Below are 25,230 nucleotides of genomic sequence, written 5' to 3' on the forward strand. Positions count from 1 at the left end.
TGTTTGGCGGATGACGACGAACATGTAGAAAACGTACGTGTCTTCAGCACGCTGCCGCCAGCCTCTGCAACGCTAGCGGAAACGCGATTTGGCCACATGCAAGATGGCCATCCGGTGGCCACACTCCGTTACACTCGCTGCAGCGACCTACCGGCATAGAGATCATACATCCGGAGACGCGCTATCCAGCCATCTTCTCAATTCCTAATTTCCTTTACTGCGGAAGTTTAAGAGTGGTTATTTTTACGTATTTTAGTCCTAAAAGCAGTTTAAATTTTTGGAATCTTCGGATTGTTTGTTTTCAATTTATAATTAACCGTAAGCGGTTGACGGGAGGCCATTTTGTCTCATCTGGGGGGTTTACCAGTTTTACACTTCTACGGTTGGCCACTCTGTAGCCGCATGTGCAGCGAGTCCGGTCTGGCAACGTTGTTTACGCGGTCTTTGGTGCGGCGAATTGGACCCCGTTGGTTTTGCTAGAACAGCGTGCTTGCTTTCCAATCATCAGTTTAATAATTTTGCAGTGTTAGACATGGCTTTTAAGAAATCACCGAAAGCGCAAAAACCAACTTTACAGGGAAAGCCGGTAAGTAAAGGGTTTGTTTCACGCTTCGTCCCGTTTTAGCTGTTGCTCGTGCTAACCACGTGGTTGGCAGGACGCGTTTGTTGAACGTCAACGTTCCTTCCGTGGTCATTTTACAGGCTGGCAAAAAGGCCCCACCTCAAAAGGCAGCATTCCCAGCCCAGAAAGACGATGATGAAGATGATGACGACGACGACCTCGATGATGAGGACGATATGGGGCTTGAAGACTCCGACCTGAGTGAAGGCAAGTTCATACTTTAGTGTGCCCTACCTGATTTCGTGATATACACCAAATAATTTCGTAGAAAAACTTGGCTTGTCGACATTCATGCAATGGCAGACGCGTGCTTAGTTCATGTTTGTGGTAAAGCGGAATCTCTAGCCTCGCTTAATTGCATGTCAATTCTTCGTTTCCTGAAGGAGGAAGGAAGCCGGGCAGGTGAATGCAGGTGTATTCCACTCGTGCTCAAAATAAAGCTCTATTAAAAGAGTTTATTCCTTTGAAGGTTGAAATTTTCATAATCAAGGACAGTCCCAATTTTGGCTTTCTCAGTGTTCCCCGTTTTGTTAAACCTGGCTAGGGGGTTATTGTTTGGAGTTTCTCGCTAGGCAGTGACTATTTCGATGCCCGCCTTCAAAATTATTTTCAGGTGTATGACGTCACTTCCGTAAGACGTGAAAATAAACTGCTCTATTATTATAACGTAATGAAACCGCGGGAGGCGTCAGAATCATGGCTTTATTATTTTGATGTCTCCTGTTAATGTCAGCGGTAGCAGTTTCATTCTTATTTGGTTGTGAACGGTGTTGTGTTTATGGAGTCGGGTGTCGCTATGTTGCATGCCTAAGCAGCTTCGGTCCAACTTGACACTGGGAACGTCTCATTCAGCGAGTGCGGACCTGTGTACTCGACGGGAATGGTTTCTTTCGGACGTGACATCGCCCGGCTACAATGCTGTGCTCTCGCAAGCCTTTTAGCAGGCACTCTTACATAAAATTTTAAACCCATGACAGGGGCAAGCTGGATATCCCCATATATTTTTTCTGCATGTAGCAAATGTAAGTGCATGCGCTACATAGCACAGAGTTTTTAACCATTTATGCACCTAGAGGAATCCACAACCGTGTGAGCGTTTCTTCGAACAGTTTCCAAGTCTCGCTTTGCATCTGGTTTCTGGGGTTGTCATTTCATTTAGATTTTCTTTTCATTCGTGTACGACTACTCTGGGGCAGCTACTTAAACTAACGGGACGTTAAATAAAATGTTGCTAGTGCAAACATTGCCTCCTTGGTGATTCTTGACCAGCACAAATCACCTGCAACGATTGCCCACTGCACTATACCAAATGCCTCCGCTCGTTGCAGCTTGCCGCCGCCGGTTGTATTGCCGTTTTTTCCCCTTTGCCGCTCCTCGTATTCAAGCTGCTCTTCAGGAGCCGGAACTATGCGTGTTTGTTTACAGGTAGAAGGTTATTAGATTCAATATATCTAATAACATTGGAGCATATGATCCAAAAGTTTTGAAGGAATGCTGGTCAGTGATCTAGGCGGGTAATTTAAAGGTGAATTTTGGTTTCCAGACTTGGGTATGGGGAGGACACGGCTATTTTTCCAGTCATGAAGGACATTACCAGTCGAAAGAGATTCACAAAAAATAGTGGTTAAAAACAAATATGACACATGCTTTGTATTTGAGTTGATGAGGTAATCGCCAGGACTTTTGAGTTGATGAGTTATTGCCATGGCCTATCCATAGTGGTGCTGCAACAACAATGAAATCAGTTGCTAACCGGGTTCTTGTTTTGTATACGAAAGGCTAGTGACATCATTCCCCACGTCACAGGCTGCCGTCGACGCGGCAGCTTGCACAACAGTAATCTTTACCGGCAAACAAGCACCACATGCTTGTGCTTCGCATTGTTATGAAGAGCACTTTATCATGAATTAACTGGTCTGGGTGCTTGTTTTATGCTTGTTCTTTATTGGAACAAGTGCTGTGCTGTATGTTGTATGCATGATGTATGCACTTTTTACCTTATTTGCTAAAGATTTTTTTTTTCCATGAGGACTCTGACACAAAAATATTTAAGCACGAGTCTACAGTTTCACTGTGAAATAAAATAAACGACCCTATCCTGAACAGACTCAATTTTTTGTATTAAGTAATCCTGCCAGGGACTCCAAATAATGCTAGCATATTCTAGCTGTGAATGAACAAAGGATGTATAAGATAAGCTAACAATCGAACGTCACTGGGTGCCAAAAACAAGTTTCTTTTAATGTGTCCTAGATTGTGGATGGCTCTGCTCAGAATTGCAGTTATGAGATTGTCTTGGAGTCCGTGACACTTACGCTCTGTCCAGAAGATGATGCTCCAAAAGAAGAAAATTAACATACATTTTTCCTTTTTGCTTTATAAAACCCACCTCAAGCAGATGCATATTTTATAAGCATGAAAATTGACGAAGGACAGACGAATAGCATTCTGTCATTTTATTTAGGCCAAACAATAAAAAAGTGGGAGAGGAACGAGTGCACCACTGGGAAAATATCAATATTCCAGGGGTGGCCAGGCTGACCCGGCCTGAGGGCCGCAGACAAAATCTTAAGACTTCCAAGAGCCGGGGGGGGGGGGGGGGGGGGGGGGGGGAAGGGAAGGGAGGGAGGGAGGGAGGGGGCTTAGAGCAATTAACGAAACTCGAGCTACTTTCAATCTAGCTGACTCAAAAGCAGTCCAACTGTACTTAAGGTAGCAGTAGCACAAGACTACCAAACCGCAACCTGTCTTTCAAAAAACAGACCCTTTTTGCAGAATGCAGGAGCATCAGTCATCCCGGGAAAAAACACGCTTTTTCCCGGGATGACTGATGCTCCTGCATTCTTTACTTTGTCTAGGGACAGAATTTTTGGCGAGATAGTGTTCTGAAGTGATATTTGGTGAGAATTAAAACTTTATAGACATAAAGAATAATTTACTCCCTGATTGACACCCTTTATCTAAGAGAGTTTTTTGCCCCTGTAGTACATTCAATGATACACTTCATAGTAATACCCACTTGTTCACTCTTCACTATGTGGTAAAACACGTTTATGGGCCGCCTCGGCAAAAATTGATCTGGACCCGCGGACATCTGATCCGCAGCCCCTGGCATCCACAATCCGCCAAATCTGATTAATTTTTATCCAGTTTGCCAGTTTAGTGTGAATACCGCGGATATGCAGGGCTCTAATGATTAAAGCCCTGGGTACGGTCCTTCATTTGTTCTCACTTTGTGCTATGCCTAAGTTGAGAAACATCTCAGTGGCTATGGGTTATCATTTAGTTGCACCATAGTTGATGATAATGGAGCTGTAAGTACTGTGATTGACCCGGTTGAACATGCTTTTACAGGAATGGATGAAAGCGGTGAGGAAGGACTTGACGAGGAAGATGATGATGATGAAGGTGAGGAGGATGATGAAGATGAGGACGATGAAGACGAGGAGGACGATGAAGACGAGGAGGAGGGTGAGTTATATTTTGTGGAGCAACATGAAGCTTGACTGTATCATCTTGTGTAAACATTTCTTCAATTTGAAGTTAAAAACACTTGTTCATTGGGTTTCTTGAGAAATGTTCAATGGCTTGTACATTTCTTCACGTCTTCACTTTGAAGGAAACTAAACAAATGAGGGCTTTTATCAAGAAGCCATTTTCTCAAGTGCCATGTGGAAAGTCAGAAATCTAGTGAATTTTAAACCAGTAGGCCCCAAAATGCATTTGTGTGCAATTTGAATGCTTGTGGAAAATAATGCAACCTATTTTCCAAGGCATGGAGCCCTTCATACCATCTGCCTTAGCTAGTTCTCCTGGAGGACCTGCAAGTGACCTTGAATGTTCCATTTCATGTGGGCAAAGAAGTTGCAAAGAAACCAGCCAAGGCCCAGCTGCAGAAGACTCATGTCAAGCAGCAGACACCTGCCACTCCTTTGACGAATGGCAAGAGGAAGGCCGAGCCGGGTGGCGAATCCCCACCCAAGAAGCTTTGTCTAGAAGGTACCCTTCACTCTTTCTAATCCTTTTTAATAGTTTCCCAAGCCTGCTCAAATTTCTTCATTGCTGGGGATTGGCTAATAGTGCATATTCTATGACATGCTCTTTTTCTTAAAATAGTCTTTATTTTTCAGACCACATCCCGGCTTCGTTTGTGGTGGATTACCGTAAGTATGCCAAGGTACTATATTCACACGAGCTTGGTGGATTGCTCTGTATAAACGTCTCGGTTCTGCTGCCCTGATTGCCAGGATCTTGGGTAGAGCTGACAACTGAAGTTAATCAAAATTTCCAAATCACTGCAGTGTAACCTCGCTAATTTGAATCTCGCGGGACCTACTAAGCTGTCCAAATTACCCAAAAGTAATGGACAAACTAAATGAAGCAAAATATTCCCGCATGACCTATCTTTACTTCGTAATGTAAATTATTAGGGCTGCCTGCTTTTTAGATGAAATTTGCACTATGACGCAAGTTTCCTGAGCTCAGTGAAGCGTTCTGTCGCTCGGGCAATGCGTAGCCAACGGTGACAGAAACAGGCGATTGGCCATCCTTGTCCGAAGCATGATAGGTGCAAGGGGCATTTCTGACGATCACATGGTAAGAAATGTCTTGTGCCATTCGCCGGACAGCTTCCCGCTAGGTTTCCCTCCCTTTCTCCGTCGTAGCAGGCAAACTGGTTTGACTCCCATTATAGGCTGTTCCTATTTTGAATTTTCAAGTCTAGATCGACTGCAGTAGCAAGCATGTGGTAGTAAGGGATGGTGGTGAGAGTCTGCTCTCTTGTGAGCGGTCTCGGGCAGTTGCAGCGCAGTAAATCACACTGAAACGTAAATGCGTGAACCAGCCTCAGTCGCAACTTTGCATATTATCGCTCTTCCAGGGGAGCGTGACCTGCGCGACGTCAAGGTGTCTGACCTGCCGAAGGATACGAAGGTGGAAGACCTGAAGTCCATCTGCAAGGGCTGCGTCGACATCCGCGGCAAGGGACGACCGAACGAGTTATCGTACGTTCCCTTCTTGTTTGTGCTCCACTGTTGTGTTGTCCGTAATCACCGACTGGGTGGGAACGGCAGCAAGGAGCTTCGGCCGTTGACGACGCTCCGGCGTCTCGTGGACTTTGATCGCGATGAAAGGCACAGAGCGTGTGCCATAGGTCGGACGTTGGGAGGATCTGCCTGCCCTTCTCGTTCCGTCTGCAACTAGAAACGACTTGCCCCTAATTGTATGGCATGAGCATGTAGCCAACTTCCTTTAGGGCTGCTCCTTGTGCGGGGAGTTTCCACTTAGCTGTGCCAAACACAACATGCAGAGCTATCTTCGCCTGCAGTCTATCAGTAGGGAAGGAACCACTCTGCCACACAGGCACTCCGACGTGCATTTTGGAAGCTAAGACGGGCGCCTCATTTTGTTTTCGCATGCACTGGTGTCAGCGAGGCAAATAGGACAAAGGCTAATTGCGCAAATACTCCAGACTTACAATCGTTGCACTTAACGTGATTGATGTCTCCACTAAAGCAAAGCAAGAATTGTACAACCTGCTCCTTACTGTTTTGACTAGACAATGTTTGGCTAAACCAGTGTTTTAGACCTGTGGGGGATAAGGGTCACATTCACTTCACCGTTCTTTTCCCATTATGCACGCCACGGCGCCGTTGCAATACAGTCACTTAATGCTAACTATTCTAATCGATTTGTGGGTCAGGAAATGGCACGTTTGTATCCTAACTCGGTTTGGATACAAACGTATCCAAACCGAGTGTATCCAAATTTCCCATTCTTGACGGCATTGCACTCCCAGTTGAGAGTTTCTATGCTCTTGGCCTGGGCCTGGACCTTGAGCGAACTAATCGGGAGTGCTTGCGCACTTGCAGGTACGCCTTTGTCCAGTACCCGAGCGCGGAGAAGGCGGTGGCAGCCGTCAAGAAGCTCCAGGCAACCAAGCTGAAGGGCAAGAGCCTGACGGTGACCTACTGCGGAGACAAGTGGGGCTCTCCCGACAACTGCCCCACGCTCAGCTACAACCTCGTGGACGTGCGGGGCATCCCCCACCGCTTCGAGCGCAGCCAGTTTGCCTCCCTCTTCCCTGCCGCCAAGGTCCTCAAGTTCTTTGCCGACGGGTCAGTATTGCACCGCTGCCTCTTGCTCTCCGTCTGCCCTCAGTGACGGGGGAGCAACGAGTGAGTGATAAACTGGTACAGTTTAGGGTGCCTACATGTTTCCGCTCCGCTTTAGGGTGGCGCCAACTTCTTGTTACCCTTTCCCAGATCCTCTCCCACCGCCATTTTGACCCACTTCTCATTTGGCTAAACGTGCACAACGTTGAGTTTTCGTAGTTTCGACACACCGGCAACACTGTGAGGCCACTTCCGTTTCCGTTCATAAGAGGAGTCGGAGGCTCAGCGGGATGGCGGTCGTCGTGGCTGTCGCTCTCTTTATTCGGGTGTTTCATACTTTGAAGTTGCGAGCAGGAAGTATGCGTTGCGTTTATCGAAACGTGAGTCCCCTCGACAAAATGAAACGCAACAGACTGACATCGCACGCCGAAACCTCGCCGTCGGAATGAGAGCGGTGGGCGCTCCCTAGCCCTAACGAGGATTAGCGGAGTAGCGCGAGCGCACGACTGGCGAGTGTGACAAAATGGTCGACGAAACAGCGGAGGCTGCCATGGTAACGAGGTAGGCAACACTGGTTTGTCGGCAACAGGTATCACAAACGTTGTCGCCACCCTAAACAGCGGAGCGGCAGGAACATGTAGGCACCCTAGTACAGTTTATCACTTACAAAGTAACCGCTTATAGTGCAGGACCGGGTATAACGCGGCTTTTTTCAACCACCGGTTCGCCTCCCATACAATTCCATGTAATTGCATACTGCTTAATATGCAGGCGCGCAAAGGGAAATACCGGTTATAGTGCAGTTTCTGGAACAGCCCGCCGACCGACCGGCGCAGCGAGCACGCTTCCATGTGCGACACTAGATAACGGTGCTAGTCGCAAGCGGCACTCGCGGGGGCAAGGATGGCAAGGAGGTTGCTCGAAGAAGCGAGGAGAAGCAAAGAGAGAGGCGAAGACAAATGACTACGCAGCGAGTTACAACGCAGCGAGATAGTGAGGTGCGACCGACACACGCACGCGCATGCTCAACTCCGAAAGCCTCATCGATTTACCCCCAAGCCTTTCACCCCCTCGCTCAAGTGACGCAATACCAACCTCCTTTCTTACACCGCGCACGTGCGCAAAATGAAGGCTGGACAGGCTGGATAGTTTCTAGTTTCGCTTTTTGCAGTTTGCTTACTTGCTCCATGTCGTCTGTTTAGACCGCGTGTGGATCGCATCAAGCATATCGTGCGGAAATCTACCGTCCATTCCGATCTTTGTCTCCCGTGGCCAAAAAATGACAAGCTCTGTCTCTCGAAACTAAACAGAGCATCGTCAAAGATGTCGAAAGCGGCATGAAAAAAAGCTTCCGTCGCGGCCAAGTACAACGTCGCTGACACAACGGTTTCTTCTGTCTGGAAGAACCGGGAGCAGGTAAAGAAGCAGCTACAGCAAGATTCTGCGTCACTCTCAAGAAAGAGGAATTGTACGTCAAAGTATGAGGATGTCGACAAAGCCTTGTTTAGGTGGTTTTGCGAAGAACGTCCCAGTGAGTGGCCCGATGCTACAAGCGAAAGCTAAGTCCTTTGGACATTTGTTTGAGCGCGAAATATTCAACCCCCTCAACGGATGGATCCAGCGGTTTAAAGATCGCCACGGGATTAGCTGCGAAGTTATCTCGGGCGAAAGTGGGCAAGTCGACGACGCCAGCATCCAGGCGTGGTTTCGCATACATCTTGAGACAATGCTTTCTGCGTATGCGGACAAAGACATCTATAATCCTGATGAAGCTGGTCTGTGCTACAACATGCTTCCCGATCGCACTCTCGCGATGAGAGGTGAACCCTGTTCCGGCCGCAAAGTCTCAAAGGAATGTTTCACGGTTTCGTTTTGTGCAAACATGGATGGCTCCGACAAGCGGCGCTTGTCAGAGCCATCCATGTTACAAATGATCTCATTGCTTCAAGAAGTGAGAATGTCTGCCTGTGGTGTACACAGCAAATGGAAAGGCCTGGATGACCCAATAGTTCTTTGCTAGTTTGCTGAAAAGTTTCGATGAGGCCATGGTCGCAGAAAAATGGCACATTGTCCTTACTCTGGACAACTGCAGTGCTCACAATGTGCAGCCACAATTAAGCGCAGTCAGTTTGAAGTTTCTGCCGGCAAACACCACTGCTAAAAGCCGACCTCTCGATCAGGGCGTCATCGCTACAGTTGAGGCGCTCTACAAGAAGTTCATGTGCGAAAGAGTAGTGACTGTACAAAAGACACGTGACCGTACAAAAGGCTTTTACGCAAAACTGAGCCGAGATTTGTACTGTGATCTCTGTAAAAGAACACGATAAACTATGTTTTCAATGCTGTGAACCCCAGTGATCAGTGTCTAGCTCCGATAAAACCCAAAATACAGCACCGTGGCTGGCGGCATTTAGCGGAGGCGTCGCGAAGCTGCCCGAGTTTTTGTCTTAAAAGCACATTTTGGACGTAAACAAACGAAACATAACTTATCTCGTTAGTACTGTTATTAAAAATCAATAAGCAATTATTTCTGTGCGGTACTTCGTTAAAATCCAGATGTAAAAACTATAAGGTTCACATGTCTAGTGGTAAAAAATGTCGACCATGGCATCAGCCAATTGGGGGTCACTTTCAGCTGCCAGGTTATTGCTCTAAGCCCCTCTACCTCGTTGCGGGATAGTAACTGTACGAGGCGTTTCTAGAGACTATTTGGGCGTAAGAAAAGTTAGTATGAATTAACCACCGAGCGGAGTCCATTAAAACTTTTCACTAAGATTTCTTTACGTGGTGTATTTATCATACTAAAATTTCATGAGTGTAGGTTCTAAAAAAAGTGAAAGCCGTTTACAAATCCCTGTAACACCGAATTAGAGCGTAGCTCTTGAGGAGGAGGAGGGAAGGGTACTGGGGGGGATGAAGTGACCTGGGGGGGGTCACATGACCTTGGGGGGTCATGTGACGATGCCGATGATGTCATCAGTGACGTCACTGATGACGTCATCAGTGACGATGACGATGCGGACTCCGATGACGTCATCAGCGATGATGACGATGACAATGCGGATGTTGGTGACGTCATCAGTGACGTCACTGATGACGTCATCTGTGACGATGACGATGCGGATGCCCCCGAAGTCACGTGACACCCCCAGGTCACGTGACCACCCCCAGGGCCACGTGACCCCCGCCGAGGTCACGTGACCTCCCCGATGACGTCATCGTCACTGATGACGTCACCGGCATCCGCATCGTCATCGTAATCATCACTGATGACGTCATCAGTGACGTCACTGATGACCTCACCGGCATCCGCATCGTCATCGTCATCATCACTGATGACGGCATCAGTGACGCCACTGATGACGTCACCGGCATCCGCATCGTCATCGTCATCATCACTGATGACGTCATCAGTGACGTCACTGATGACCTCACCGGCATCGTCATCGTGATCATCACTGATGACGTCATCAGTGATGATCACGATGACGATGCGGATCTGATGACGTCATCGGGGAGGTCACGTGACCTCGGCGGGGGTCACGTGACCCTGGGGGTGGTCACGTGACCTCGGGGGTCACGTGACTGAGTGTCACGTGACCCTGGGGGAGGGGTCACGTGACCTTGGGGTGACCTTGGGGGGCCACGTGACCTTGGGATGACCTTGGTTACGCCGACGCCGCTCAAGCCGGGAACGGGCCCCTAAGAGCTGCGCTCTAAAAAATAAAGTTAAACCTAAAAAGACCATTACTTTTTTTCTATGAAAATGGCAAAAATTGTTTGTTTTGACGTTGCTGTTTGCAGTCCACATGCTTACATCTGCTGGATGTTCTTTCGGGTATTCATCTGGAAGAAGTCTTTGGTTTATATTGCACCATCTGGGAGTAGCAGCATCAACCAGAAGGTTTTTTGCAATTTTCCTTCCCGAGCAGAGAAAGAATGTCTTTTCTGGGCTTAATATTTTTTCTTTTTTTCTGAAACCCACATTATAAAGTTTGAGTACTGATAAATGCACCAGCTAAACAGACTTTTGTGAAAAATTATATTGCACTCGGCTCCAAGTCCTGTTATTGACGACGAGCCCTTTGCCATGCTTTGCTGTTATACCAACACCAAAAACGACGCTGATAACTACCGTAATATCCCAAAAATTCTCCACCATTGAAAGATAGCCCAATCCTATTTATAACACAATTTGCATCTTTTTTTTTTTTTTTTTTTATACACTAAAAGATGTTTTTAGTAATTGCAATGGCCTGGCAGAAAGGGAGTTAGTTAGATGAGCAAACATTGTTGACTGGGAAGGAAGGGTGTCTATGCTCCGTTGCCTCGCAATGTGAAAACAAATTTGGCAGGTCACAAGATACGAAAATAGCATTCTTAAAATTTTTCTCTATCGCTCACTGAAAGTTAGCTTACTCCTCGTTTTCACCCGATTTGTATTTGCTTTTAGGTGTGCTATTTCTCGGGATATTACGGTAAGCGTCTGTGTAATCAGATGGCAAATGGGGCGGGCGCTCTCCATCAACACGACAAAATGCGGCTCATTGGAAGGAAGTGGGCATTTTGTGGAGCCGTCCTATTTCCATCCTTTCTCAATGGTTTGTGTTGTTGTTTTTAATTGTTAAGGGGGGGGCACTGGCTACAGGTTTAATTTCTGAACTACTCAAACGATTGAAACGAGATTTGCAGGGGAGATTTAACATGGATGTATGTGTATTGTGCAAACTTTCAACTCTCTAGGGCACCTCAAACCTGAAAACTCTCTAGGACACCTCAAATCTGAAAAATGAATTTAAAAAAAAAAAAAAAGTGAAATTTAGGCCCATGTTTTCCCTTAATTTCTCTGGTGCATTGCACAGGAGACAAAACCCCAAAAGAGATGTCCATGTTATTTTTACAAGTATTAGTTGGAAAGACTTATCGATGAACATTGCCCACTATTTATGCACATGGCCACTCGCACATTGAACGCGTTAACTGTTATAGCTATCTTGTAAAGTGGAAGAAGGTTTGACCTCATCAAAAAGTGACAATGCAATTTTCCACGAGACTTCTTCCACTGAGAATGCCAGTATGCCATTCTCTGGTGCAAACATTATGGGGACACCCTGAAGCTAAATTCGAGCAGACGAGGTTGCATTCTGGCCCCAAGTTTTTATCGCCAAAGTATGTTTGTTTATTTCAATTCAGCTGAGGGAAAGAGCCATTGAGTTGAGCACAGCAACTTTCCAATCTGACATTTACTTTTGTCTTGCCTGTAATTTTCTAAGTGCCCACCCATCTTTGCAAACAGATTTGTTGCTGGCACGCACACAGTTAATAGAATTATCAAATGAATGCCAGTCCTCTCCACACAGAAAGTATTGCATGGTTATGTTATTGTATGATATTTTTCAGGTATGCACAACTGAAGTTTCAAACTCGTGAGGATGTCATAAAAGCTCTGAAAAACCCCAAGTGCAGGACCCTCAATGGACAGAACTTGCAGTTTGCCATGGCGGTCCACCATTCTAACCAGGGTAGGTTTTGGTTGATGAACGCTTCTTCTGGGGACTCTTTCTTTCATGCTTAAAAGTGGAATTCCTTTCAACTCATGTTATGAACTCTTTCCTTACTGCAAAAAAAAGATATATACATATATATAAATAAATATATAAATATTTTTGTAAAAAAAAAAAATTGTAACCATAAATTACTTTACTAGGTTTCCCAATGCATACCAAAATGTAGCTAAAGGAATTCTCTGTTCAATAATGTAAATGTCAAATAAGGTATTTATTATATAGTAAGTGAAAAAAACAAAAAAACTTAATTGCCAAAGTTTGTGGAACTAACACAAAAGCTTTTATTGGTACACGGCCTCCAATAGGTGACCGGCGTTTGGCAGCAGCCTCAAAGCACTCTGGGTATTCTTCACTTCCGGTTCGTAGCTAGCAGCCGACGCAGCCCCATGACGGCTATGGAAGCGTGTGGCGGTGTTGAAACCCGATCAATCCGGGCCACCTTCCTCTGGTGCTGGGTGACTTACACACTTCTGAACGTCTCAAGTTACTTCTACGGATATGTTAAGTAGTAATCGGTACGCAGAAGCATCGAGAACGGCCACGAAAGCTCAGAGCGAGTGCGGCCGGCGGCAAGCTGCACTCGCACCGCGCTTTCCGGATCTTTGCATGAAAACTCGGGTTAGATGTTTCGTTTTCCTTTTGAGCCAGCGTTTTTAATTTTGGTTCTGTTTATTTTTGACGGTTACGTTAGATCACATCACCGACTGAAACAGGCGCGAATGTAAGCCGTGGGGCGCGGCCAGCTGAAATGCCCGATCGGAGGTCTGGATATACCTTTCTCATTTTGTTAGAACTGGGTAAGAAAATCTTCCGGCAACCAAAAGTTTAAGACAGTGAATATAGTCGGTCAGACGGCGTTTCAAACTCAGGTAATATGTTTTCTCGCGCGATTGAAACGCCACTTCCGTACAAAAGTTAGTTTCGACAACATCTGACTACACGACAATCCTTGCGTTTTAACACTCACGCGTTTTTGGTACTTCAACTAAGTTGTCCCCCGTGAACTACCATAACCCTCCCGCACGTTTTTTAATGATGTCGAGTAAGAGAGCATGCATAAACGAGCACCGATATTGATATGAGCTACGCAGGGTTGTACTACCGCGCTTTATTATCAGTCACTATGAAGGTGCTGCCCATTTGCTTTTGTTTCTTCATATTACAGAAAGCTGGCGTGTCCTTTTGTTTATTTATATTATAGCAAGCGACCCATTCACACCTCTTTACGGGAACAGTCTGCGGCAGCTTATCACAGAAAATGTTAACCCGAGCTGTCGATGTAACGATTAAACGGCCTGGCGATGGCACTGTATGTCGACGAAACGTCGTGCCATGAACTGATGGCCTGCGAGATCGCATCCCGCGTTCTCGCGGATGCCTTGTACGACAAGCAGTGCTCACCCCTTCGCGGATTAATCGAGACCTTTTTGTTGGGTGCCAGAAGACTATTAAAGATCGTTATTTTCCGCGGCCCCTACCTAAAGAAAGAGAGAACACGTTGTACTGGCCTGTAACAATATTGGCCGCACATAAACGGTCACCGGCGTTTGTCTGTCACAGGCCGCCTCGCTCCATCACTCGCTTAACAGCGACGGCCCATTGTCGCTTCCATGCTTTGCTTCACGGGAACTGGAACATCTTATGCCCTCTATGGCTTGCGTTAGAACAACGTACCACGGAGCTGTAAACTATTTTCACCGCGAATACAGCACGGCTACTACACCTAGAAGGGCTCTCAATGCAGCTGGACGAACCACGACCGGCACCGGACGAACCGGAAGCGTGAAGTCACGTGGTGCCTCGCTTGTGATGACGAAACTTCCGGCTCAAACGCCGGTCACCTATTGCCGATTCTCTTCATTTCCCCAACTTCAATTTTCTGCAAAGAAATGCATTTTAAGAACTTTAATTTTTTCATGTGTGATTAATAATGGCCATTCTCACAAAGTTTTATCAATATCCGCAAAATACGAAGCCACAAATAATATTACTTACACGTCAGTGACGCATGCTAGTCGCGCCACGTTTGCGCGAGTATGGAGAGAACCAGGATAAGCATCAGTTTCGAAACCCGATGGCTTTGTGGCTACTAGACCTCGTGCACTGTCGTTCGAAGCATTATTTTGCGGGCTTTCGAAGTGTATTTACTTGTTTTTTTAATGCATTCATGCACAGGAAGAGACCAGTGAAACTCGTCCCGGTATAAAAAAACGGAAGGCAATATTTTACAACAGACGCTTCTGTTGGTTGAGAAAATGGAACTCGTGCTGCGATTCACTGTATCCATGTCACGTGATACTTGGCACGTAGGGAGACTGGAGACGCTTTCTGTACACGTTTCTGTGCAGATCTGTCCACTTTATTGCATTTTGCAACTGTCTTTTTTTTTTTTACTTCTGTCCTTAGTATGCCTGCTGTCAAAGCTAATACACATCGAAGCTTTGACAGGCGCTCTTGTTTTGCGGTACCGAGAAATCACATTGCCTGCAAGTGCTCAGAAGTTCCGAAGTCGGTTGCGTCAGACTTGCTTGCGTCGCAGTTACGCTGCAGTTTGACATCGCCGGAACCATCCCAGGAGATTTCTTCTTTGTCGTATTCTGTGGATGCTTACTTCTGGAGGCAGCTGATGACTTGACTACCTCTAAACGGAAGATTCTACTTTCGAAACGCGGTGAGGAGAAGCGAGAACCGATCGGCGACGGCAATCTATCTCGGCCTTTCAGCAGACATTGCTTTGCGCACGTCTCGGTCGTACAAAGTCTGGTGAGCGCCTCGTCGTGTTCCACATGCTCGCAAAGCGGGTTAGAGTCGACGGAAGGTATAACTGGAGCGAATCTGCAGTTTCTAGTCGTTTGCGGCTCTTGCGGGAAGATCATGAAGGCTCCACATCCGTGGCAACGACTTGAAAGAATAAACTTGCGGCTCGAGTCTGTTTTCGGTCGGGACTGTAGTAATAACTTTCCAAAGCTAAGCAACTTTTTGGAGGCACGAGTGTGCTGCCGTCGATGCATTTGAGCGTGTACCAGCAAGTGGCAACAGGTGTGCTCAATGCGTCGATGCAAGCGATGTGAAGGATGCCACGAAGGCTGCGAGGATTGTGCAGGAAGAGGAAACTCAAGACAGATTACTAGACGTTGAAGGTGATGTTCTTGATGTCTGTGCGAGTTACGACTTCACGTAGCAGAAGCGCGGCCACGCGTCATCACATTTTGGGTTTGGTGCAGTGATCAAACTTTAGACTGGCTTGGTCTTTGACTTTTCATTTCAAAGCAACTATTGCCATGGCTGTATCCTTGGTCCAAAGAAAGATGGGATGCCGAGCTTGGATGGAGTCGCACAAGAAAGCCTGCCAGAACTTCAAAGGTTCATTCAATGCAATAAAAGTGTGAGCTGTTGGTGCTCTCTTTAGCACCTTAGTTGAGCAGTGCAAGATGCATTATGTGACTGTGCTCAGCAACAACGATAGTAAGGCTTTTAACTAGGGGTGCCGCGAACCACCCTAGGTTTGAATTCGAAAGGATTCAATATTTTCGAACCGAACTGATGTTCGATTTCGAAAAGTTTCGATATTTTCGACCGTAGGGAGGTTCGAATTCGAAATATTCGCAACTTTTCAAAATCGTGGGGTTTCGATTTCGAAAAGTTTGAAGCTTTCACGGTTTCTGAAAGTTCGGGTTCGATTATTTCGAATATTTGTTTACTTGAGGTTCGATAAAGTTAGAAGATTTCGAACTTTTCTAATTTGAAATTCGAGAGATTCGAATGTTTCGAATTTCTTTGAATCTAAAATTCAAACGTTTCGAATTTTTAAAAACATGAAGTTCGATAAATTCGAAGATTTCAAATTTCTTTCTACATAAAGTTCGAAGGTTTTGATTCTCTTTTAATGCTAAATTTAAAAAAAAACAAAACAAAAAAAAAAAAAAAAAACTTTGAAGGTTTTTGATTTTTTTTTTTAAGTCCAAGTGCGCAAAGTTCGATGTCCGGTTTTCATGTTCCGCCACAGTTTCAGCTTCAAATAACATATTCACGGCTCACTGGTTTTCACGAAATCGGGTTTGGAAAAGTTTGGGTGTGATATTTAGACTGCGCAAAGTTGGTCAGGCAATTAAATGAGACGACGAGTGCCACGGATGTGCTGGAATATTTGCCATTGCAGTGACGTGTCGCAATAGAGCAGTAATTGTGACCGCCAGCCCGGGGTGGTCATTTACGTGCATTACGAAGTAGTGATCCTACGAACGCACTGTTTAACGATACGCATCCAATTCGGAACGGCCAGGGGCAGGCAGGCGGTTGAGGTTCAGAAAAACCTTGAAGTGATCTGGCAAACTGCCACCCTACCCCCTTGCACGCTGTTAGTAATCCGATCGAACGCCGCCCGAGTGACGCTGGCATATAGTAAGTTTAGTTTGTACATAATGCAAAATCCTGAGACTGGGAATGAAATTTGAAAGAAAAAGTGTAAGAAGACAGAAAAAAGGGGACAGGACAACGTCTCAAACTCAACTCAGCTGAAAACTCAGCTCAGGACAACGTCTCAAACTCAACTCAGCTGAGTTTGAGACGTTGTCCTGTCCCCTTTTTTTCTTTCTTCTTACACTATTTCTTGCGAATTTCATTTTCAGTCTTGGGATTTTGCATCATGATCGACATACACCAGCCCCCGCCTGCACCTTGACCTTTTTTTTTTTTTTTTTGTCATTGCTTTGGAGGTTTATTTTTTGGGGCGGAAGAAACGCCGAGCAAAAAGCACAGAAGCTGGGGCAACTTGAGGTCGAGGAGCGTTTTATTACACCAGTGGTGTCGGAAGAGGAAAAAGGGGGGGGGGGGGAAGGGGGGAGCTCCAGTCTCTCCCCCCCTCCCAGATATTTCGGACTGTTAAGGCTCTGTTATACTCCGACGTAACGCGCGCGCAAGCGAACGCTGGCCGAAGTCGGCTACGTCACGTCAGTCACGCCGCGCGCGTCAAAAATTCGACCTCTCTATACTCCGGCGGCCCTGGCGACTCCCGCGGCGCGCGTCGGTGGGTCGCCAGCGCGGCGCATGCGCAGAATCTGGCTACGAGGGCGCGCTTCCTGCGAGAGTGCGCCATTTCCGGTTCCTTTTCATTTCGCATAGCAGACGAGAATTCTCGCGCTTCTTGAGCGCCAAGTTCGAGCGATGGCGTGGACGTACCTTGCCCGACGAAAACTCGCGCTTGCACTGTTGGTGCACCGCCTGCGCCGCAAGCGTAGGCGGTCAATGTACATACGGTACATCTTTGACAAGTGCCCGGTCTACGGTACTCAAACTTCATCGTGTCGTAGACACACGGGTGAGGACGAATTCCCTCGATGAGCTTCTCCACGACCGAGTCGGATTCTTCGAACATGGCGCCACACGCAGTAGTGCTCCCGTCGTCTGCTATTGCTCGTATTCGCCGCGCTGCCCGCTCGAGGGCTGCCGGGAGCCAGCGCGTGATGCATCCTGGTCCGGCGTCGCCGGCGCGGCCGGCGCGGAATATGGCATGCTCCATTTTGGCGTACGGAGTATAGAGCGTCGGGTTTTCGCCGACGTGACGTCGCTGTGACGCGCTCGCGCGCGCGCATGCGTTACGTCGGAGTATAACAGAGCCTTTAAAGAAAACACAGCGGGGAAAGAGGGCATGGTCCAGCTTATTTTAATCTGAAAATAATGCATATGTATAGCTACTGTGGCTCTTCACTACATAAAAGATCGCTTAGATGGGGCCAGTTCTCACTCACATGCAGCGAAGCGCTGATGTAACGCTGCTCACGCGCCGTCAGGTACTTATCGTATGCCATGAGCAACAGTTTTGACGGTGCGATACAAAGCTGGTGAACGCTCCCGTCGGCACGTGCTTATATGCTTGTTGCGCTCCGCTGCATGTGTGAACAGGCCTTTAGAAACTCGTTTTCAGGAGGCACTACTCGTCACATGCTCGGTGGCTCAAAAGTTCAAAGCTATGTCTTTTCGACCTAAATAACTGTGCCATTGGTAAAAAATAATCAATAAATAAACATAACAATAAATGCAAAAATAAAACGCTGGAGAGAAAAAAAAGCTATCAAGAACCCGCCGGAAGTGTTGTATTCTTGCATATTAAGAGGTCCAGAACTATGAAACAAGTTTCTCCTACCAAAATGTGTACAGGCCAAAAGAAACACGTCCCAAGAACGTATAATGAGAAAAAAAAAATTTTTTTTTTATGACGTGCTGAATTTCACTAATTTTAGAAATCTTCCCCCATGAGTTAATTTATTCCTCAGCAACAACAATAAATACATTATTTTGTATTCTGCAGATGGTAATGATATGTACTGTCTCTGGTGTTAATTTAAATGCGATACCAAAACAATGTAGGCGAAAAAAATTACCAAGTTTAGGGCATAATTGTCCGTAGGTACATGTTTGGATATTTATTCAAAACTCATCTTGAACAACAATAATCATATCTTAAGACAACACTCACCTAAGCTATATATAGATCATTCTTAAAAAGTTTAACATCTCTACCATAAATAGCTTCGGCTAGGGTGCCTCAATGTCCTTCTGTTTAGGGTGATGCCATCGTTTGTAGTACCCGATGCCGACAGCACGCACTCACAGGCAAAATACAAAGAAATCGAGGAAACTAAGTGTCGCCGTGGCATAGTCAGCGCCTCGAGCACATGCAGGGACACGCTCTTTCACGCGCTTCAGAATAAAAAATAAAAATAAGCGTTCGAAACAAAATGGCCAGATGTCATCACCCTAAGCAAAGCGCGCGTGAAGGCACCTTAGCTTCGGCTATAGCGCGCTTCAATTATGGCACAAATGACAATTGTCAAAAACCCGTCGTCCTTCCTCGCTCCTTCGGGAATCTTTTTTTCTAAAACCAAGCATGCCAGATAATTGAAATGAACGGCATTGTCTTTCGCAAGGAATGCGTCACCCCATGTAAAATTGCGAGAAAAAAGAAATTACGAATGTACCTCACTGCTTGAATCCAAATGAAACCGCCCGCCGGTCTTTCGAAGTTCGTCGATCTTTTGACTTTTCAGGAATCGAGAGTTCGACAATTTTCGAATTCTTTAGATTAATAAGTTAGAAAGTTATTGAATTTCTTAGCGTAGGAAGTTCGCAAGTTCGAAAAGCTTAGAACTTTTTAGTGCAATAAGCTTGAAAGTTCGAAAATCATCGATTTTTTAGTTTATCGAGTTTGACAGTTCGACAAGCATAGAATTTTGCTGCGTAATAAGTTCGAAAATTCGAAAAGCGTTGAACTTCCTAGTGTAATAAGTTCGAAAATTCGACTTCCGTCAAATTTCTCAACATGGAAAGTTCGAAAATTCGAAATCTTTCGAACCTTTCGAACCGCTTGATTCGATCATCGAAACTTCGGTTCGAAAAAAGTTTGTGGCATCCCTACTTTTAACCATGTTGTGAGCGTAAGACTCTACGAAAAGGGTCTTCAGAAGGAAGACTGTGACAGTCATGTGGCCAAATGAATGTATGCAGGGATGAAGAATGCTAGGTCATCGTAACCGGCACATGCACTCACGCCGGTTGGTGACTGGCAGAAAAGGGATGCTACGTCACTGCAACACTGCCTAGCGTGGGAGTGCTCACCCATGTCCACGAGACTGCAGCCGGGGCAGAAAGGGCTAGAACTATCAGGGTAAATGTTCCAAGTCAGCAGCCACTCCGGGGTCTCCAGACATCCTTTTGTAGGTTAGTTCAGTGGCAACGAGAATTAATTGCCGTGCTGAAGGATAAAAGAGTCAAGGTGGGTTCCCGACCACTTAAGTTTGAAGAAACGACGAGTACCTGGAGCACGTACCATGTCTGCCTGGAAGTCTATTTCGAGAGGCGTCACGGACCCTGTGAAATGTCGGGCTCTCCTGGTGCCCTCACTGAGCAACAGTGTCGTGCGAATCCTGCAAGGGCACTGTCAGTCGCAGTCCATCAACAGCCTAACTTACGAAGTTGGTGTGAGTCACCTTGAGAAATTCTACAATCGTCAAGCCAACAAGATTTCAGCGAGCTACTTGTCTTTTATTGGGATTTGGGTGAGACCCTTAACCGGATGCTGTGAGACGGAGTCATCTGTGGCCTTTGGGATGATGACGCACGGTGGTTCTTGCGCACATGTAAGATGTTGAGCCTAGAGGAGGCGGAAGAATTTGCAATTTCGTCCGAGTCGTCCTTTTTCAGTTACTTCAGAAAAGTTAAAGAAGACCAAGAAGGAACTCAGAAAAAAAAGGGCAAGCTGATCAATGTTGCGATAAAGAGGCTAACAAGCTTCTATGCAACTGCCTCGAAGAACAATGCTCTGGACATCAGAAAAAAGTTTAGCTGTCCTGCGTTAATGCACAGTACACTCACAGCTATAGCTAGAACAAGTCGTTGGCCATCGGCGTTGCGTTCACACGACGTATGCGTGAACAAAAGCGCTGGGATTGTTGAACAATATAGACATCTGACCATTTTGCAGACTTGGATATAGTTCAACTACTATAGTTAAACTACTGTAGTTTAACCACTTTTCCGAGTAACTTTGTGACTTTCAATTACAACTTTATTTGGGTAATTAGTAGTTTAACCTACCTACGTTTTTCAGGTAACTTCTACTCAAATTACTAACTGCTTTCAACATCTAGTGCTAATTTTGCTCATCGCAATTGTTTGAGCGCAGAAGTAAATAAGACGCCGGCAGATGAAGTGGCATTCCCGAACAGGGGCCCCCTCACATTCCATTCCCACGCACTTGTACTCAGCAGCTGTAGACGCTGCACCAAAGGTGTCCTTGGGCCAAGGTGGCGACGAGCAGCCAAAACATAACACCGGCGTGCATGAATGCAGGCAGTAATACTTAACAAGCCTTGGTCGGGTATTGACTTCATCCGTTAATGCCCGCAGGTGCCACGCCTCCAGCTGCAACCATGAAAGACAGGGACACTCCGAGGGTTGTTGTTGCTTTTATGTTTTCTGCTTTTAGTGAGTTCTGACTAAAGCAGTAGGTTCTGACTCAAGCGGTAGGCAACTGGAATGACCTCGCAGCTGGGCACCTGTTCCCAAGGTCGCCTCCTCGTCTGAGTACACTCCTTTGCATTTGTGGGCGGACTCCCCCGCCCACAAATGCAGACACAGATAATCAATTCATGGGAGCACATTCCCGCTTAGAGCTGCAACTGCGCGAGCGCCAATGCTTGTTCACGTAATCCTTCGCATCCTTTCCGGCCTTCCACGCCAGGGAGACCTCCTCTTGGTTGAAAACGTTTTACTTGTCAGACGTGTTAGGATACCGTAGTCGCCGCAAGGAGTGCGAGTCACCCTTGGGAGATTCTTTTGTTGAACCCAGCATCAGTGGTGAAGTATACTTCGTTTCTACTTCTTTTAAACAAAAACTTTTTTTTGTTTCAGTAGCGTAGCACTAGCATTTTAATGAGATGCGCAGTTGTTTGGGTGGTCTTAGTCGTGGCGCGAGACTTGATCCCTTGAAAGTCGGCTGCACTCACTCGGCGTACTCTCCGAATGTCGTGTGAATGAAGAGGGGCCACGTCATAACAATCTCAGCTTGCTGAAAGAAAAAAAAAGGAGGAGAGTTCGTTATAAAAGACCCTCTGCCGAGGCAAACCTCGCATGTTTCGTCATGGACACCAAAGATCCTGGCACTCGCTTACCCGACCCTGCACAGCTGGTTTCTGATATTCAACGCTGCTTTTCCATCCAGCACCACGGTAGAATATCTTTATAGCTTGGCTGGGAACGTATTTAGGAGCAAAAGGGGAAAACTCTCCGATAAGAACTTTGAAAGTCAATTGCTTCTGCGAGCACATTAACTATTCCGGTGAAAACGCAAGCCATAAAATGACTGCATATATTTTTGGCTCTCAGGGTTTTGCACTGATCAACACTGCTGTTCATTTTGCTACCACAAAAGTATAAAAAGTAAGTTCAAAGTAACTCGCTACTTTTTTACAGTAGTTGTTTACTCAATTACTATTACAAATGCGTACATTCTGCTCTACTCCTATTACTTTTGGCGTTGATACTCAGTGACTTATCTAGCTTTTTTGTGTAATTTGTACACGTCTGCCATTTTGTTCCAAACGCGTTTGTTCCGGAGCATGTGATAAGTCTTGGAAACCCTTGAATTTTTTCTTTGAAGCCTGTGCGCACCCGCCTAGGTATTCTGCTTCAGGTTTCACCAAATAAACTGGCAGTTTTCATTACCCTTTTTTAAATATAGGTGTGATATAGGCATGTGCACTTTTTGTTTAATGTATTCTGATGCAACTCATCATAGGGCGAATATATGAATCTGAAAATTTGCTTGGTATCGCCCTGCAGTGCCACGAATATAACCCACAACTCATATAGGTGGGGCAAGTGGTTCAAAAATGTGTCCTCTGGAGTAGTGTCATCCCTTAATCCCATATGCCTTGCAAGGTATTAGAGGGAAAAAGACAATACAACAACATACATTTTGTATCTTGCTTTTCTGGCAATATATAAAATTCTAGAAGCAGAAACCTTCCTTCCGATTAAAGCATTTCATGCTACTCTGTAGTGTTACACCAGGGTTGGGACTGGGCCGTCTTTTCGAAGAAAACTCCCCTCATTCTGCTGTTGATGATGGCATAAAGCCGTGTCTACATGAGGTCGACACCCTGCATACGGAAACTAATGCGTTCAGAGCACGCCCACTATATCTGCGGAAGCTTATGGAGGCAATATACACACTCGGCGCACAAAACAAAACATACCGACATGCACCCGTGGATGGTCCTGGCTGGTTCAACCCATTGCCACTATCGAAAATAGAATCCAATGTCTGAACGTCATTTTCTGACTCAATGCTGCCACTTTCATCTACTAAATTTCTTCTATATGCAGCAGAATTACAAGTGAGATTATGTTTGTGAGGAGTGTTGGGGCACGATGGCGGTTGCCAAACAATCCTAAAACTTAACAGTCTCAGTAAAACTCCCTTGTCAAGGAAATTCGGTATTTCCGAGAACCCTCGAGGCTACTCTGGGAATCCGTGGGTTCTCAAAAATTTTTGAATTTCTGCAATTACGTGAATCAATGCTTGTGGGCTATTCCAGCCAGTCATTTAATGTCACCGATGCACACATCTTATTCTTTTCTGCTGATTTGATAAATTTAACCACATCATTTGGGGTGGAATAACATGCCTATAAGTGCTGTGAACAGCTCCTCTACCTACTACAGAGGTAAGCTACAATGCTAAAATCAATGTTGACCCGAATGTTGTGGGTTTCTTCTATCCATAATTGTGTGTTTCTTGGAGCCACTGTTTCAGAGGGCACATAACCGTTCTTTACGCAGGCCTCTTATTGTAAAACTCTGGTTTCTTATGCTGCAACCTTTCTTGCACCTTGCAGAAGTCAAACAGAAAAAAAAGGCTAAGGTCAACGCGGGTGCCACTTCTCTCAAGAAAGACAAGCCGCAACAGCAGCAGCAGCAGACTCCAGGCAAGCCGGCCAAGGGTAGCCCGAAGACACCTAACCAGAAGAAGCAGCAACAGAAGGGTGCAAAAGAGAGCTCCTTCAAGGAAACCCCACAGCAGCAGCAGGCAGGGAAGGGACCTAAAACCCCAGTGGCAAAGTTCACACCAGGTGCAGAGAAGACTCCGAAGAAGACACCGAAAAATACCCTAGGGGCAAAGTTCACACCAGGTACCAAGCAGTCACAAGGTGCCAAGCAGTCACCAGCTGCCAAGCAGTCACCAGGTGCCAAGCAGTCGCCAGGTGCCAAGAAGGCTCTGGGTTTCAAGCAGACTCCCGGAAAGAAAGGTGTTCGGGCATAAAAGTTTTGCAGGCACCACGGGGAAACTGTGCCATTCCGTTGGGCTTGCTGCATGGGGTTCAAGGGTTATCCGCCACCAGGACTCTGTCATACTTGCGGTATGAACCGCCACACTGGCATGTCATTACGTCTTTATGTGTACCACATGTCATATGTATTATGGAGTTTGTAATAAATGATTTGTCCATGGTCATGTATTTTAACTGGAGCGTTGGCTGTGCATATATTAAGCGTTTGCTTTTTCGACACCTGTACGTTCGCTATCTTAAGCAGGTAAATTTTCACACAGAGAGCCCTATTGGGTATCTTTTGTTGAGCAAGGATCCACACTTTGTTTCATTGTAAGTTAGAGCACAGTCGAGGTCAGCAGGCAAAGAAGCGTAAAGCCTCGGATCATGCTGTGTGCTTGCTTGGATTTGTTGGTGAAAACATGCACCAAGAGAAAATTGATACCATGACATTGCACTCCTTGATTAGCCCCATTGGCTTATAACTCGGATTCCGTGTTTACTGAGTTTATTTTTCGTCGCTCAGACTTTGCGGTTGATTCCCAATTCTCTTAAATTTAGTACTTATTTTACTCTAATTGCAATTGCTAAAAATTCAAAAACAGTGTAAATGAAGTTTAAATGGAGGAGCAGCGGAGCTGTAGCTGCGCTTGTCACATGCTCTTGTTCGTCCTCGTCTGTTTTGCTCGCTGTTTCCACAATGAATTTCCACCAACTCCCAACTATCCATTTTTCTATGATAACTGAAAAGGTTGCTGCCTTCTATGAGTGACAGCAGAAACCAGACTGCTTGCCTGGTTGCTGCCGTCCCTTATAGATGGCAATAGCTGTCCAGAGGTTCGTGAAGGTTTGTGTCGACATTTCTTTGGTACTGGACACGATCCTGGAAAACCTATCCCTCTACAGCTCCGCTGTAAAACGAGAAAAGACGACAGGCTCTCAGAACATAGTTTGGCTACCATGACCTGTTGTCCTGAAGGGGTTTTGACTAACTAAAAGGCCCTTTTGTCAGTAGTTCAGGATTGCAAAGGAATCTATAGTAACACCTCTACAGGACCACTGGCCCTGTGCTTTTGTGAGGTTTATTTCTAGAGCACCCT

At 46.0% G+C, this 25,230-nt stretch overlaps 1 protein-coding gene across 1 annotated transcript; it reads left to right on the forward strand.

Moving 5' to 3' along the window:
* The first annotated feature begins 360 nt into the window (after positions 1–360).
* On the forward strand, positions 361–24,325 carry LOC115325712 (nucleolin). Its single transcript, XM_029986410.3, has 9 exons — positions 361–586; positions 703–829; positions 3,977–4,093; positions 4,484–4,621; positions 4,753–4,785; positions 5,502–5,625; positions 6,493–6,738; positions 12,136–12,257; positions 23,699–24,325. Exons 1-9 carry the CDS (start codon positions 533–535, stop codon positions 24,121–24,123), a joined length of 1,386 nt encoding a protein of 461 aa, XP_029842270.2. The 5' UTR covers positions 361–532; the 3' UTR covers positions 24,124–24,325.
* The last annotated feature ends 905 nt before the right edge of the window (positions 24,326–25,230 follow it).

The sequence above is a fragment of the Ixodes scapularis genome, unplaced genomic scaffold (assembly GCF_016920785.2).
Source record: "Ixodes scapularis isolate PalLabHiFi unplaced genomic scaffold, ASM1692078v2 PGA_scaffold3__209_contigs__length_174095766, whole genome shotgun sequence".
Lineage (NCBI taxonomy): Eukaryota > Metazoa > Arthropoda > Arachnida > Ixodida > Ixodidae > Ixodes > Ixodes scapularis.